Here is a 17,944-nt window from a genome sequence, read left to right as displayed (position 1 = left end):
CACACACTCTCTCTCTCTCTCTCTCTCTCACTCTCTCTCTCACCTTTTCATGTTCTCCCTGTCTCCTAACCCCTGTTACCCTGCTTAAAGTTGAGGTAATCTATCTCCTTTTTTTTTTTTTAAATTAAGTAAACACTGTCAGTGTACCTACATGAGTCTTGTATCAAGTGCATGAAACTGTACTGTAACAGTTACAAATCCGCCTTCACCTGCTGATGTTCAGGACGTGCTTCTTCTCCCACTTTAGCGTTACTTTCCCCGCCCTTTTGTTTTTTTTTTTCTTAGTTTCTTTGGGGACTCGGAGTGTTGACTGACAGGCAATCAAGGCGAGGGTAAAAGTAACGAGTGACAGCGTGTGTGTGCCTCTCCCTGCGGTGCAAGCCCAAATGGCAGAGTGATTATCCTGGCGGGGCCTGTGGACTCGGGGGCTTCTCCGCTGCACACCCCCACCCCCTCTTCCCCCCAGATGCAGATTGTGTCTGGCGGCCTGGAGAGAACAATCTGACTCGTCCCTGTTCAGGACGCACCGTCTCGCTCCCCCGCCCATATGCCTCCGCTTCGTCTCGTTTACTCAGCGCACGGGGTTCTCGTAATTAAAGCCACGCACGCGAACGTGATGCTAATCAGCAGAAGCGTTTTCCCTCCCTGCGCTATCTGCCTTGTTGCTCTCCTCCACCTTCTGGTCGGTGCCCCCCGCCCCGCCCCGCCCCGTACTGGGCCGCTGCTGAGGACTGAAGAAAGGGGACAACAAGCCCTAATTGCTTCTCTCTTCCCCGCAAGTGGCGGCGGAGAAAAAACGCCTCAGATAATCGGATTCGGGGGAGCATCAGAAATGATGATTTCTGCGGCTGAATGGTTTGTTGCCACGCGCTTGTGCTTCATTCAGAATCGGTGACAAACTGTAGAGGGGAGCTTTGTTCCTCAGCCAAACTGCCAGGTTAATATTTCTCAGACTGTCAAATGAGAGAAAGGCCACGCCGCTCGTGTGATCCCAGCTAACGCGGCGGATCTGCGCTGCTCGACTGCAGAGCCGTACCGCAAAGCCCTCGTCACAGTCATTTAATTTAAAATCAGAGACAGTGGAGACAGCCACCAGTTTCATGCAACCTTCCAGCAGGCCTCTGTGGACAGTAAAACTTCTTTCCTGTAACGCAACCTTCCAGCAGGCCCCTGTGGACTGTAAAACTTCCTTCCTGTAACGTAACCGTTCACCAGGCCTCTGGGGAGAGGAGTAAAATACCTGTTCTGTAACACTCGTCAGAAAGGGCATCAGAGCTGTCTTGGATTCCGCTGTACCTGCTGGGAGTCTTGGATTCTGCTGTTCCTGCTGGGACTCTTGGATTCCGCTGTTCCTGCTGGGAGTCTTTGGAAAGGAAGGCATAACCTTGCATATAATGTTGCATTCAGTGGAAAATTATCATGTTTTCTGGGTGATTTAAAGAACAAAATGGAGCAGGCCAACCTTTTTTTCTTCCCCCCCCAGGCTGCAGTTTAGGTCATGCGTTTAGTTATTTTCGCCAGCACGTGGCGCTGACGCACAGTCAAGTGTCGCAGTTTAGATCCGACAGAAGCTCTAGAAGGTTCTTAATGTCATTAAAAATGGCCACAAGAGTGGCAAGTTTGAAAAGAGCAGGACTGGCCGTAGCCCGGCCGCTCTGCCTCTCGTCTCCTCAGCCATGCCCCCGATACGCCGCTTGCGCATGCCGGACAAATTAGGCGAGTTAATGAGGGAGGAAGCTACTTGAATCCCAGGGAAATGGTTCCTCTGTTCTATAAGGGGAGGTGTGGTCTTCATGCTTCTTTTCATTTCCTCGCCTGACCTTTATGTGCACAATTAACATTTAAGGAAAACGGAAGGTTCTCTCACTTCCCCTCATCATCCTTACAGTGCCTTTACTCCGAGGGATAATTACAAAATTAGACAGGTGGTATGAAATGATTCTTTACTAGGAGGGGGAACAGCAGGCCAGACTTTAATAGTTAGAAGAGAATGTTTCCCCACTTTGCTTCAAACGATCCTTCACGGTTTGGTCACCAGTAGCTCCTTCACGGGATGAACCGCACATATAACTGGACAGTATTCCAGTTCTGTGTATTATACGGATGGAAAAATGATTGCGTACTCTCGATGTGCTTTAGCGCGAGTCCTTGCCTGAACCGGAAGAGCTTCACAGGGAAGAGCTCACCCAGCCATAAGCAGCTGTGCTGCACCAGCACATCAAAGCCATGACTGAAACGAACAGCCGCGTTCAGGCTTAAGTTTAAATGTAAGAGGATGTTGAGACAAATCAGTCAGTAGTGCGTTTAAAAAAGGTACAAGCAGCAGCAGCTGGGGCCTCTTGTTCATCTGGAATCCTGTCTGGATCCTCCGGATTGTACGCTTTAAGATCCAGCTGCTGGAGGCCTGAGCTGAAGTTTCTCGTTGTGGTTCCGTGAATATCGGACCACCTCGTGGCAGTTGGAGCAGGTTGTGTGTGTCAGGCGTCAGGCATCTGTGTTTTTCAGAGCCTCTCTGGTCTGGCTTTGCTTTGTCTCTTTACTATAGGGCTGTTTGATTGCCTGTGTGCCTTTTGGAAACCGTCTCATTTTGTGTGTGTGTTTGTGTCTGTACCTGCGTGTGTGTGTGTGTGCGCGCGCCTGCATCTATGTCTCCAGAATCTGATCAAGAACCTCCCTGAACAGAAGGAGCTGAGTGCTCTGGCTGAACTGAAGGGCGAGTATGAGGAGCTGTGCGAGTCTGAGCGGTTTGGCATTGTGGTGAGTACCGATTTCCATCCTGCCACTGGCGTTCAAACCCTCCGGGACAGGCAGCTGTCACCGGCATGCCGGGAAAGAAAGCATTTCAATTGCCTATTGATTATGTCCTCCTGTTTTCCTCGGGCCCTTTCTCTCCATGACCCTCACCTTTTGATTCTGCTCTCCTCTGCTTCTCCCGTTTCTCACTCTGTCTCACTCCGGCGCGCATGCCTTCGTACATCCCTCTTCCTTTCCTTTTCAGTCTGCTTCGCTCTCTTTCTCGTTCTCTCTCCCTGTGACACTACACCCAATCGCGAAGGATTCCGATGGGGAGGCTAGGAAGACTAGGAAATTAAGAATAGAGTTGTGGGTGAGAGAGGGAGGGAGAGAGCGCATAAGTGAACGAAAAAGAGAGAGAGTACACAGGAGAGAAAAGTCTGGGCAGGATCAGTGCTATTCAATATATAAAGAGACACACTAATGTATAATTAAAAGGCCAAGAATATAAAGGGCATTTTTTATGACAAGTCATATCTGGTACACTGACAGAAGCTGTGATTGTGATGAATAATAAAGAAAAAGGCAGGGTTTGATTTTAATCCAGAGTTTGATTAAGTCTCTGTGTTTTTAAAGGGGGCAGCGTCGCTTCGGGTGCCCTGCCACATTAACTATGAGCGTTTCACACGTCCTCCTATTCTCCGTGTATCTGTTGGTACAGTGCAAAGCGCTTGCGTCTGCGCCAGGGACTAGAGCTGTGATTATATAACCTGGCTATTTTAGAACACGGTAACTTCCCTGTAACACGGTAAGGTGCGGGGCACGCACACACCGCCTTGCTCCTCACTGCGCCAAACATATGCCGCCGAACACATCCCGTAGGAGCCGGAGGAGAGGAAGCACCGGCGCGAGCCAAGCAGAGGACAGGGGCGCTTTCTGCCCCGTCGCCTCATGACACATGCGCTCAGTGAGACTGATTCACCGTGGTTACGGAAGCCCCGCCCTCCTCTTCCGTTGTGCCCTGCACTGTTCACTACCTGTGTCTCCCGACGACGTAATGAAGCAAAGCGAGCAATATAGCAGCCGTCTGCAAAGGCACTTCATCATCGGCACCTCAGCCAACTCCCGGGGGAAATAAGTCACGTTCGGCTTTCTTCCCAACAGAGCAGTCTCCAACTCGCACCGACTCATTGTGATTTCCTTTTATAATGTACGGAGTGTGTGTGTGTGTGTGGGGGGGGGGGGAGCTCAAATTGAAAGAGACAGGCTGAGGATGAGGAGTAGTCGTGCCAGTATGTGGGAGCTGGGCGAGGAGCATCTTTTGAGTTTTGACAGACAAGTTGCACATAAAGATGAGTAAATGTGAGGCGTAATGAAACATCCTGCCTGGCAGCCGTGGATTATGCAGCGACGCGGAGTGGGAGAATCTGAGGTCGACCTCCTCTGCACGCTGCTCTGGCGGTTTGTTCAACTCCAGGTTGTTGTTTCTCTGCTCTCTCTCTCCTTCTCCCTCTCTCCTCCGCTCCTCCGCTATAGACTGTACCTCCCTCCCTTCTTTGTTTACTCAAATGTCATTTCATTTCTCCAACCTCGCAGACCTGGAATAAAAAGTATTGATTGGTTTGATATTACTTTCACACAAATCTGTCTCATAGCCAGTGGTGTCTGCCCTCTGATGCTGCTTCATCTTGCAGATAAATATAATTGCAGGTGAACTGCCCAATTTGGCTTTTCTTTGCTTTTTTTGTGGCATCTCATATGTCTTGTTGGCAGAGATGTATTGAGTTTGATACAGTTTAGGTATAATTGCTTTGTTTACTTTCTCTGTTTCGGACTAGGGACAATAGTAAAGTGGACTTCATCACTGTTCTTAATTGCCCAGTTTTCAGTGACAGTCACTTGATGTCAGTGTGTAGCAAGGGAGATCAGTGTCGTTCTCCGTCATATGAACAATGTGGTTCTCCATCATATGAACATGGTCATCCTCCGTCATATGAACAGGCTCATTCTCTGTCATATGAACATTGTGGTTCTCCATCATATGAACAGGGTCATGCTCCGTCATATGAACAGGGTCGTTCTCCATCCTTTGCAGATGAGCTCAGTGAAGCTGCTACGCCCCCGTCTGAACGGCATCCTCTTCAAGCTGACGTTCGAGGAGCAGGTGAACAACATCCGGCCGGACATCATGAACGTCACCTTCGCGTGTGAGGAGGTGAAGAAGAGCGAGGGCTTCACCAAGCTGCTGGAGCTGATCCTGCTGGTGGGGAACTACATGAACGCCGGCTCCAGAAACGCCCAGACCTTCGGCTTCAACATCAGCTTCCTCTGCAAGGTACCTTACATTTACATTTACATTTACAGCATTTAGCTAATGTTTTTATCCAAAGCGACTTACAATTATGACTGAGTACAACATTATGACTGAGCAATTGAGGGTTAAGGGCCTTGTTCAGGGGCCCAACAGTGGCAACCTGGTAGTGGTGGGGCTTGAACTAGGAACCTTCTGATTACATGTCAAGTACCTTCACATTCATAGATTCACATCTCCAACATGAAATTCTGGACATTGGTCTCATACACAAACTCAAACACTGTGGCCATGCTGGAGCTTTTTAAAAATGTTTTAAAAATAAATTAAAATGCACTTCAGTTTGATATTTGTGCAAGTTTTAACTCTGCCAAACCCAAACGGGTAATGAGCGTGCTCATAGACCCGTGCAGATTTGGAGCCGAATGGACACGTTCCCCCCGCTTTCCTGTCGTGAGCCACGCCACTGGCCTGGCCTCCAATGCAATATGCTTTTAGCTGATGTCATTGTGCGAGCGCAGGATGGACACCTGGCCATGCGTTTCTCAGACCAGTTTGGGTGGTGCAGCCATTTGGTCCCGCGATGAACGCCAGCTCCCCCGCCCCTGCGTCCTGTCTCAGGCTGCCAGGGCTGCACCACCTTTCTTGGTTAGATCTTTGTGCTGGCATTGTCTTCTACTCCGAGGGGTCCCACCTGCCGCTGGGAAACAGGTGTTGCAGCTACAGGGGTGTAAACTGGAGCCAGTTGTGTTGTAGTTGAGCTTGATGTTTCTCAACTTGGAAAGTAATCTTAAATTCTGAGGTGATTTCCTATACTCACAGGTAATGTGAGATTTAAGCAAAGATTTTGATATGGCTCAATAAAACACCCTCTCTACAGTTTTGTTTATGTCCACGTCCCGAGTGTGTACTAGATTACACTGGATAAGGAAAAAAAAAACTATGTTAAACATTTGGATAGAGAAATATTTAACTATTCATTTATTTAACTGTTCACCAGAATCTTTTAAAAATGTATCTGTAATGTTAAAATGTATGCATATTGTTGTCCACCTACAGCAGAACTTGTTGCATAATGCATTGTTCGTTAGCTTACGAAGCGGTCCAAAGGCCACACGATGTACAGTTCACATTGTTTAAATAGTGGACACCAGAGTCGAGATGTTTTTAAAGCAGTGTGATCTTCTTTTCTGACACAGAAGAGGCTTGGCCCCCGCCCTCTGGCCTAGCCGTGAGCCGCCAGGCTGAGTGGGAACGCGAGGTGAGGTGCTGTGGTGTTCGGTGCATTGCTCCTCTGGGCTTTACTCTGATCTCCGGGACTAAATCGTCCCCCATCTGCACACACGCGCTCCCACGCTCCTCATCCTGCAACCATGTCCTCAGGTGCCAGCGGCCTGTCCGTCCGTCCGCGCCCAGAGCGGAGGCACTCTGGCTATGGGTGTCGGAGGAGGGCACATGCAAGTCAGCGTTTTGGCCCGAGCACATTCATTTTCAGAGACATGGCAATATGCACGGAGCACATACAGAGATAACTTGTATTTCCTGTTGGGGCTTTCTGAGATAGCAGACTTACACCGAGACCCTTAAATCGGTTGAATTATATCGGATTGCCTGCAATCCCTAAGGGGTTGATTGGCTCATTATTTTTAGACAAAGGAAAATGGCTACATTCGTACCGGGGTCAATCAAGTAAATGGACCCCTGAGTGGTGGGTCTCAACTAGCTAATGAGCTCATCAGGGAGGAGCAGTCAAGGGCTACACCAGCCTCCCAGAGTCCCGCTCTCAGGCCGGACTCTGGCCCTCGCCTCGGAGAGCCATGGGCAGAATCAGATAGACGTCGCTGACATTGTCTGCGCTTTCAGGAAGAAGAAATAAAATAAAATCCTATTTAAAAAATACAGGTCATCAAGGTTTTCTTTCCCATGGGATGTAGGGGTGTAACTCCCATTGTCAAGTCTGATACCATTTTTGATTGGGAGGTCAAGATTGGATTTTTTGATTTTTCACTTATATACTAAACATATCGGTTCAGATCAGTAGAAGGAAATTATCTTTGTTTGTTTGTTTTATAGTTTAGTTTCTGTTTTAGTATAAAAGTGCAGTTGGGCTATAAAACCAATATAAATTCCTGACCTTAAAACCATATAAATGATTTTACAATATTAGTTAGTTTGCCACTGGACTGTTGCTTTAATATTCAGTCCATTCATTAAGTTCATGTGATTCACAAATCTTTAAGATACCTGTACGTTTTCACACTGCCCTGCCTGTATACCACTATGTGTTTATATACTGTAACAAGAAACAAGTTGATTTATGTCACGCTTAGCCAAGCGGAGAAGGAGAAAGGGCCCTTCTATTGCAAACCTTTCATTTTATCACAAGAAAGAAGTCAAATTGAACCATGTTTAAACTCGCATACAGGGCCCAAGTAAAATGGACTGCATATGTGTTTGCCTTTCTACCTAAAAGGGAAAAAAATAAACCATTACACGAGACATAGGTGAGACAGTTGATTATGTGGAGGTAGAGTTCTGTCCTTGAACTGCATTCATTATGAAAAACATTTCCAGCAGTTGCAACATTTAAGAAGGTTAGGGAGGCTGTGGACAATCTCAACCTTGGCCTTTTTTTTTTTTTTTTTTAACTAATTGCGTGCATTGATGCTGCTCGAGGTAAGGCCCAGCAGCGATGCTTCCATTTGTGCACACGTCGCGCAGAGACGTCGAGGCAGGACTTCACCTCGCGACTCCACCTCTGGATGGGCGTAGCGCGCCTGCTCCACTTTCCGCACGGTTCTCGAGTGAAGAGCTGTTTTCATCTGTGATGATTTGCCAGTGTTCTTCCCTGGCCTTCAGTTCTCAGAGACACAAAGGGCATCCAGCTTCTTTTAAGCTTCAGTTAACTTTAATCTTAGCATGGGTGAGAGGAAGAAACGTGGGAGAGTGAGAGGGTCAAGAAGAAAGGAAGATGAAATCAGAGAGAGAAAAGAGTGGGAGAGAGAGAGAGAGAGAGAGAGAGAGAGAGAGAAAGGAAGGAACTTTAGCCCTTCACTGTGGATTCTTACCTCCTTGTCAAAGTAACTTCTGTGGAGGGGATTTGACATCTTTCAGGAAAGGTAGGCCCGGAGGAATGCACACAAAGATTATAGCAACTTCAAATAAAATGAAAACATCCATAGCCATGTGAGGAAGACCCAGACCTTAGCCGGGCTCTGTTCAAAGCCAGTAACATGAAAAGGAACATTACAGATAATGTTCATTAAATCTCGATTTTACCTCCATCCTTTGGGAACTTATACAAGATTTATCCTCCACAACATAACCTGAATGGAATCTGGAGAGGAACCCTGGGAAGTCATTCTTACTTCTGTTCTTGTGTTTTATAGCATTGTTCCTGCGTGTTTTTGTTTGTGGGTGTATTCAAATAATTGGAGCAGGTGTACAAGGTGTTTTGAGAGCTCAAATAACTATGGAGTGCCAGTGTTTGCAGAACAGATTGAGTTTGAATGACATGACCTTCGGTTTCTCAGACGTAAAGTCACTGCACGTAACACCATGTTTCTCCACTGCGTTTCACCAGGTTACATATTCTGCGAGCCACAGCACACTTTCTCGCAGATGGCGTGATAGGTGTGTTCGCGACCAGATGAGCACCTGCCCACACCTCCCTCCTCGCGCCCGAACTGCCCCGTTGCCAGCGGTGTAGCCCGGGGCTCTCTGCTTTTCACTTGTCATTCTCAGTAAGCAATTTCTCTTCATGGCTGTCCTAAGAGCTTTGAGATTTTGGCCTGTTGGTTACTACTCCAACCTAGGCTCTCTGCTGTCGGTGGCCAAGACGTTCCAATCGCCAGCCATTTCCCTCTCCTCTCCCGGCTTGCTTGTGCTATGCCCACCGGTGTCGCTAGTCTGAGAGTGAGACCGTCATGGTCTCCTGGATCACTAATGAGCAAACAATGCTTTAAGAAACAGGTTCTTCAAAATGAGAAAGAAGAGGGGAAAAGGTTTAATTGAGAAATCAAGGATGACAGTCCTTTAGGTGGTCTGAGATTTCTTCACTCCCACAGCGACTTATGTCTCTTATTAGCTAATTGTTCTGGTGGATTTATAGCAATATTTCAGACATCTCATTGGAGGCTGTTTTTACTTTGTATAAAGCTTTAGCATGCTTCCATCAATACCGAATGAGATTAAATGATTACATTGAGGTATCCTAACTGCAGTTTTATCCATCCTCCCCTGCAATCTAATTTGAAGTCAATTTCGGTCCTCAAATTGAGTGTAATCCCTGAAGATACCACATATGCTTACATGGTAACACAATGAAGAAATCCGATTTCACACAATTGCTTGATGACAATTGCAGTGGTCCTTAGGAAATATTGGTCATGCAAAGAATCAGAATCATCAGTAACTCCGTAAGGAAAATCCCTGTGCCAGGACTACTGTATAAAACATGATCCCAGATTCCAAAAGAACAAGCCAGCTTTAGAGGGATGACTGCCAACAGCTGTTTGACTTGCTGGATTCTTTTGAGCACGGTGTGATCAGTGGTTGTGGGTGATATGTCTACCCAGTGGGTCACCTGCCTTGCTATACATCGGACTGCGCCTGAAGCAGGGGGCCTATCCGGGGCTGTGGGCGGAGGCCGTCCGACGCGCGGCGCTCTACGCCATACCCGGCTCCGGTCTCCCCCGGCGCTCACCGCGGGAAAGGAGGAGCGACAGAGAGCAGCTCCGCGATGGGGGGGTGAAGAGGAGAACACAGCCTGGGGCAGGCAGAATGGAAGTGTCTCAACTGGAAAATTAGTGGAACATCACAACTTAAAGCAAATTAGATCATTCAGTTCCTAACAAGATTACTTGCGGAGCTGACATAACTGATGCGGATTGTGCCGGAGAGTGCGCTCCACTAATTTGATAGAAATCTCTCTTTCTCTTTGCTGAGCTGGGGAGGATGTGTCACAAGCTGAGTGATGCTTATTGCTTCAGACGCTGCGCTTTCTCCTCATCGAGTTTAGATCCTGAGCCATATGGAAGAGGCAGCTAAAGAGCGGAGCCTGGTCTGGGAGAGGAAGCCCTGCCCTCTGCTCTTTCGGGTCCCGGTGTCAGGCCAGTTTGTGCGCGGTTGGAGTGTTGGCGATGTAGCTGTCTGCCCTGCGACACGTCAAGTTCTATTACGCCAGCAATCTTCACCTCTACGTGCTAATCAGCTTGCGGTCCTGGCCGATGGACTTAATAAGCAGCTAATCACCCCGAGCCATAGGGCTTCACTATTTATGCAACAAGGTCTCCAGTGTATTTTCTTTGTTTCTCTCTGTCTTTTCCTCGCTTTTGCTTGCTTTCTCTTTCTCTCTCTCTGTCCATCTTTCTTCCCGACTCCTTTGTCTCCTGCCAGGCTAGAGAGGCTGGGCATTTCCTCCGGCTCTGGTACATTAGAAGAAAAGTTAGCGAGAGAGTGCATTCTACCCAGACTTCCCCTCTTCCACACATCTGAGCAGAGCTGCCCCCCTCGGGCGCGGGCCGGCCGGCGCTCTCTGATTCGCTGGCTGCTCACCTTCTGCTTTATGCAGTTGTATTGACCGCCCCGCTTGGCTTCTTTTGTTATTCAGATGCTGAATTATACACTCTTGACATGCCAGCTCCTTGGCACGAGAAAAGATGTCTGGACCCCATGATTGCCCTCTTGATTTCTCTCTTTTTAAATATTTTTTTTTTGCTCCCTCTCCACCCCTCATCTACTGGCACACTGTTGATCTTACATAGCAGATGCAAACAACTCGGCACAGCAGCGCCTTAGCATGCGATAATGACAGTTTGGGGTATAACAATAAACAAATTAAAATTTGAAATGCATGAAATTAAATTGTGATTACCCAAAGTGAGCAGATGATTGATCCCCATCTAATGAAAGAGCGAGCGGGAAGAGAGCGCATGGGCGAGCGGTGGCGTGCGTCCGAGGGGAGCGGCACGTCGGAGGCTGCCGGGCGGGGCTGTGTGTGTGTGTGTGTGTGTGTGTGTGTGTGTGTGTGTGTGTGCAGAGAGGAGCTCGGCTGTGGGGTTTTATAACAGGAATATAGCAGGGATGGGCACACCGAGGTGGGCTGTGCTAATTAGCTCTCCCAGCATGCGGCTTGAGCAGCAGTACAGACACAGTGGGGAATGAATATGGTACAAGTTGCCGATGCACTAGAGAGGAGACGCTGGCACACACACACACACACACACGCGCACACACACACACACACACACATATACACATACGCATGCAGTCCTCCTGGCTGGCACACAACACCCCTTTATTCTTTACTCTTCTTCCACCTGTCTTTCTTTCCTCATATAGCACTTCTTGTGAGACCCATTCTGCTTTTTCTGTCTTTCATTAAAGTAAAAAAAGGCTCCAGCCTGAGCTGCAGCTGGCTCGACGGAAGCCGTTGAAGCTCATTGACTGCCTTTATGCACACATTCCCCTGTAGTGACATAGGCCAAAAATCTTACATTTAATTTCTATGTTTTATATGTTTTTATTATTATTATATTTACACTCTGACTGGCAGTGATGGACAGGGTGAAATTGAGTTTACTGAATGAGTCCCTGGTGCGTAGTGGTTAATCTTCATTCACTGCAGACTCTCAGCTGTAGGATATAGTGGGTGTCACAAATGCCACCCAGTAAGATATACATTCCCTCATCTAAACTACTTAAACCTCATCTAGCGAAAACTCACCATCAAGTGAAATACAGGTCCCTTTATTTTAGTGACCATAAAATCTTTACATTCCCATGGAAGGCATATTTGTGACAAGCTAGACAGCATATAATATTTTTGAGAAAAGTGCCCCTAACTGCATATATCTCATAACCTTTATGTCTGTCATGGTGCAGGATGTTTTTATCATCTCCCTCAAAAGACAAGAATGACAACTAAAATACAGATTGAACATGTAACTCATGCTTAGAATGCTGTTTTACGTTCGTTAGTTTTTCTCTTTTTCTCTTTGCTTTCTGTCATTTTTTTATTTGTCTAGTTGCAAGACAACTCCGGCTATTAGAAAATGACCCACTGTGTGCACCATGAAATTGAGACTCGTACCATGTCCCTCGACTGCTCGTGTCAGTTATTACAAGACATGCTGTAGTCATTACATATTCACTTTCATTTGGAAGTTACTTCAGTGTGATTAGCTTTCGAAGTCTGGCAATAATAATGACTGTTTTAATATTTTAACATCACTGGAACACTTAAGATTCCACATGGTTTCAAGGTGCAAAACACTGAGTTCCAGCCACCCAATAAATGTTAATGACCTGGATTATAAATAACTAATTTGATGCCAAAATGAATTTCTTTACAGAGGTTGTTCAGCAGGCTACTAGAAAATAGCTTTTCATATGAAAATATCAACTTCACATGTAGCATTGCACTGTTCATTAATGTGTGGATGTGGTGTGGATATGATGAAATGGGTTTGTAGTCATTTACGTGTTTAAGGACACACACACACACACACATATATATATATATATATGTGTGTGTGTGTGTGTGTGTAAAACTGTTTCATAAATTATTTGCCTTCATTTTAGCGACGTGGACTTTAATAAATGCTTAGTTTTTCCATTGCAAAAGCGGCTGTGAAGGAACGTGTGGCTGATGTGAATATAAATGCTGAAACTTTTCCTTGTTACTGTTCAGAGCTCAGAAACCTTCTGCACCACCGTCCCTATCTTTAAATGTGAGCATCTCCATGATTCAGACACGCGCCATGCACAGGGCTCGTGTTTTCCGCGATAGCCGCGGAAGCGGAGGGGCGGGCTGGTCCGCGGCGGCAGGCGACAGAGCCTTTAAAGTACACAATCCCCCCCCCCCCGGCTCCGCCTCCAGCAGCCTGATTGGTAAACACCCTGTGGCTGAGTAGCTGTGTCGCATTGTTCTGCTTAAATAAAGAGAAGAGCGTCAGGCTTGGGAGGGACCCGGCTTCTACTCCAGAGCTCCAGCCTGGATTCCGAGTCCGCGTTCCAGTGTCGGGAGAACCTGCCATCACGTCCACGTTAACAGCCACGCACGTTTTCACTTAAGATAAACGAGGCGGCTGCGTTTTGGTCCTGCGAGCGCCGTCGGTGCGGGTCAGAGCCGCCCAGATCATGTGCTGTGCAAAATGCCTTGGGCCTGAAGGACCCGCAAGGTTTTGTGAGCTGTGAGCAGAGGAAGAATGACCAAACCTTCTCTGGTCCCTCTGTCCACTTCCTCGTTCCTTCCTATGCCATTCCTGTGTTGCAGTATTGATTTTAGCCAGCCATAGTGCCCAGATGAAAGGGTCAAATGATGAAAATCATCCGATATTTATGGTTTGATTATTATTGGTTGTGGTGGTGATTTTTCCTCAATGGTAAGACTTTGTAAAGTATTGTTGGTACTTTGTCATTTTGTAGACAGCAGCTGAGACGTGTCTCTCTGCCAATGCTACTTTATAGGCAATCTCTCAGGGAGAAATTGGAAGTGATTTATGTAATGGATGCAGGAACACAATGGCATTTTCAAATGAAAACAGTCCACAGGAAATTCCAATAATAATTCACAGATTATTTGTCGGACTGTTTGCCGGGGTTCCGTGGGTGAAGCCACGCGGGCTTTGGAAGTGTGCACAATCACCCTCTCTGATAAATAGATAAATACTACTGAACAGGCTGTAAAGCAACATCTGAATTATGCTTTCTTAATGGATTAATCAATCCCCACTCCTCTACTCAGAGCTCACAGCCATTCATTCTACCTGGAACAATTGCTTTATAATCTCAGGGAGGCTTTCTCACTTTGAAAAGGATACAAAGGCCTCTCTGGGCTAAAAGCTTTATTGATCTTAGGGACCCCTTTGAAAAGGTAATTATGTGTCACGATGAGCTTGGATTAATATATGGCCTTTGTTTGCATATCAGGATGATGGATGAATCCTCGCGCATGCATATCATTCGCAGTAATCCCAGATCATTAAAAACGGCAGACACGGGCTTGTGCAGAGAGGCGCGCAGAAGTGCAGAGATGTCCATCAGCTGCAGGGGAAAGGGAGCTTATCTCAGCACCAGCTTCCTGTTGCATGTTGCACCGTGTTTATTTGCATGCTCCAGTCCAGGGAGCAGGTGGGTTCAGCAGCCAATATTCACAGCGTAGGCTGGCGTGTAATGGTCAGTGCTCAGACACAAAGACCATGGCTCAAGAGCTGAGGAGACAGGATTTGAGAACTCGGGAATGTGTTTGTTTGTTTTTTTGATGTCGTTTTATGTTTTACATAAATTAGTGTAAACCTTGTGTTCTTTGGGTTTTCTTTTCTTTTTTTTCCCCTTTCGTTTCCTAGAAATCTATCTTCTCTCATCTGTTGTTACTGCTGAAAAACGGGGGGGGAAATGGGAGACATTTTGTGCAGTGGGGAAGAGAGCCAGGACTTGTGTGCTTGCCACTGGTTTGTGAAAAGGTTAATATCACATCTGCTGTGCAGTGCAGCTCCAGGCTTCCCTCTGCTTTCTCCAGCCCTGCCAGGAGACACTCACCCAGCATCTCCTCGTCACAGCAACCTTCCCAGAGTGGAGGCTTGACAGCAAGCAATCTGTGTGAGCTGGCGAGAGTGAAGAGGTCACCCAGCCCCGGTGCGCTTCTTAATACCGGCCTACAGCCACTGTCCACAAAAACAAGAGACACGAGGGAGGGGCAGAGGAGGCGAGGGGGAGCGAGGGAGGGAGGAGAAGAGAAGTAGACAGGGAGAGAGAGAGAGGGAGAGAGAGAGAGAGAGAGAGCGAGAGAGAGAGAGAATGATGGAGAAGAAGAGAAGTAGACAGGGAGAGAGAGAGAGAGGGAGAGAATGATGGAGGAGAAGAGAAAGAGAACAACCATGTCTGCTGTCCTCATGATTTTCAGAGGTCTGTTTCTTTTATTTTGAGAGATTTCTATTAAAATAACAAAATATCTGCTTTATGACATGAAAGCGATGACATTTCATTAAGTTCAGCCATTTTAGGCATGTTGTACCTATGCTTAAAAAAAAAACTTGTTTCTGAAGTCAAATTAATCTCAGCCACTCTGACTTCAAAGTCAGTGTGTACTTGTCCATTCAGAACGTTTTTGTCTGAGATGCATTAGCTTAGTGGTCGTGTTACTCTGATGCAGCTAGTTTGCAGTCCAGTGTCATACTTTTGGTTTGTCACTCTCACTCCTGATGTTAGGAATTTAGTTTTAATGTTCAGAACTTATTCATATTTGTTACCAAACTGCATGTAAATTTTAATATACTATATATGTTTAGTAGTATGATTTGGTAAAGACTCATGGACAACAAAACAGCTTAAGGAGTTTTTATATTGATCTTATTAGCTCTGCAATTACCTTGATGGTGTATATTAAATAATTAATAGTGAATAATCAGGCTTAAGATTCCTCCATTTTCCAGACTACCTTACTCCTACACACCTGTTTATCAGTTACTCTTGCAACCACCATAAAGTGATGAGAAGATGTATGATGGGATAGCACATAGATCCAGCTAAACAGATATTGCACAGTTGGCAGGCTTTACCCGCACGCACGCACGCACGCACGCACACACACACACACACACACACACACACACACACACATATATATATATATATATATATATATATATATATATATATATATATATATATATATACACACACACACACACACACACACACACACACACACACAGACACAGACACACTTCCTTAATAAACCTCTGATAACAAGAACAGCACAGACACCTTGAATATAGTCAGTATATTATCAAGCCTTTTCAATATAGAAAGAGACAGAGAGCACTAGAAATAAGAATCAGTGTAAGAATGGCTCCAGTGAGCCGAGAGCTTAGGGTGGGGGATTTGGCCTGGCGCTGATCCTCATCCCAGACCTCTCACTGAAAGGTCATGCACAATATGAGAGAGACGCTTGACTGCTTTCTAATGCACATCAACAGACCTCACATTTGGCAGCTAATATGAAACATGCCATATTGCAGATTTGGCTGTTTAATTATTGCTGGGGAACAGTGTGGTGTATCTCACTGCCTCAAGTGCTTTTGTCTACTTGGTAACACACTGCATGGAATGCTCATTAAAGACACCCTCTGGTCAAAATGCGAACTTTTATCTGGTTTTGTGTGACATTTGTAGTTTAGGACACTGGAAAGATATGAAATGCTCTACCTTGCTGAGAGTAATACTGACAACTGTTTTTAACTTTTTCCTTTTTCCTTCTAGAGGCACACAAATTGAATACCTGCTCACATCCGAGTATGGCAGTATTGAGTATTCACTGTCAAAAGTCATATAAATATATGTAATAAATGTGAGGTGATTTATCATTTAACGTATGTGGGTGTTTGTGTGCATTTCCTTCCCAAAACATTACTTGCAGAATATATGCACAAGTACTTACTACCAAAAGCAGACAGTGAGACACAGTAATTCATAGGTTAGTAATGAATTTGTCCGTTGATTGTTGGTGAGGCGTAAACCAACCAAAGAAAACCATACCTATTCCAGTCAAAGTGTTATATCATTTAACATTCCAAACAACGGTGTTACACCCAGATAAATATTCCACACAGTTCCATTAGGAAATTTCACTGGACTTATTTAATCGATCATTTAATTTCATTGTTAAAGCAGTTAACATTTTCTGATAACCTTTACATTGCACAGAACAGCCCTAAAATCTAAATATCTAGGACACCTAAATATACATAATCCTAAGTGACTTTAGAGTTATAGTCGCATAAAATGCTATTGCACGGCTACCGGAACATTAACATCTACTGTAATTAAGTTTTCATCTCCCTCTGCCTCTTTATTACTATTATTTTGTTTATTATAGCTTCGGGATACGAAGTCGATGGACCAGAATACAACACTTCTGCACTTCCTGGCTGAGAAGTGTGAGGAGAAGTATCCCGAGATCCTGAAGTTCCCTGATGAGCTGCAGCATGTAGAGAACGCCAGCAAAAGTGAGTCTCCTCTCATTCTGCCACTCATAATGGCACACAGCTAAACCATCGCCTAAGGCAGCACACACGTCTGTGCATAGATGAGCATTCTACCAGAGAACACCGAGTTTAACAGCAGTTTTAACTTGCACCCTGATCTCAGTATTGCAGAATAGCTAGGTGGCCTTTTTTCAATAAAAAAATAAATAAATAAAAACAATTTAGAAGCTTTGCTGAATTAACCTTTAATTGGTTATTACACTTCCTCTCTGGTCTTTAATAGGGCCTCTACTCCAACACACCTGATTAAGCTCATAAAGAACCTGAAATGTTGAAGCAGGGTAAACTAAAGTGGCGTGTGAGGCTGAAGCTGTTCATACTTGTACTAATCTAAAGATACAAGCTTCAGATAGATGCGGCGCTTCAGATTTGAGGAGGCTTTTGATATTTCCTTTTATTTGCTCTAATTTTATCTAGCCAGATCCCAGAAGACATTGTTTCTTGCAAGGCTTTTAACAAATCCTTTATTGGTTTTCTCAAAACAGCACCTATGAGGCATTTTAACCCTTAATTTAGATAAATTTATCTTATATAGACCAACCCAATAGATTAGACCCACCCATGTGTGGAGACTGTAATTAGAGCTGTTGTATTGATTGAAATAAAACCTGCTAATAGCCAGTAGCCTCTTTTAATCCTGGGTTATGTATAAATCTTCTTTGTTCCAACTCATGTGAACAGGTCTGTTCTATCAGAATGGTATTAAATAGTTTCCAGGGTCAATGCAAGAACTTTAATGAAACACAGGGGAGACCACATGCATTTCAGTATCGCCGACAGGAAAGGTTAACAGTCCAAATGGGAGGGCGGCTTAGTGTGGATGATGACTGCATTTAGTGTTGGAGCCTGT

The 17,944-nt window shown here is 45.6% G+C and overlaps 1 protein-coding gene across 9 annotated transcripts in view; it reads left to right on the top strand.

The window, feature by feature from the left end:
* Window positions 1–17,944, top strand: part of diaph2 (diaphanous-related formin 2) — a 333,658-nt gene that overhangs the window by 202,496 nt on the left and 113,218 nt on the right. For all 9 annotated transcript variants that reach the window (XM_027028176.2, XM_027028101.2, XM_027027635.2 and 6 more), the window contains 3 exons: window positions 2,656–2,757; window positions 4,829–5,068; window positions 16,926–17,055. In XM_027028176.2, the coding sequence (XP_026883977.2) occupies window positions 2,656–2,757; window positions 4,829–5,068; window positions 16,926–17,055 (472 nt within the window). The remainder of the gene's footprint in view (window positions 1–2,655; window positions 2,758–4,828; window positions 5,069–16,925; window positions 17,056–17,944) is intronic.

The sequence above is a fragment of the Electrophorus electricus genome, chromosome 12 (assembly GCF_013358815.1).
Source record: "Electrophorus electricus isolate fEleEle1 chromosome 12, fEleEle1.pri, whole genome shotgun sequence".
NCBI lineage: Eukaryota > Metazoa > Chordata > Actinopteri > Gymnotiformes > Gymnotidae > Electrophorus > Electrophorus electricus.
The sequence above is the reverse complement of the archived record's forward strand: the minus strand, read 5'-3'. Positions and strand labels throughout refer to the sequence as shown.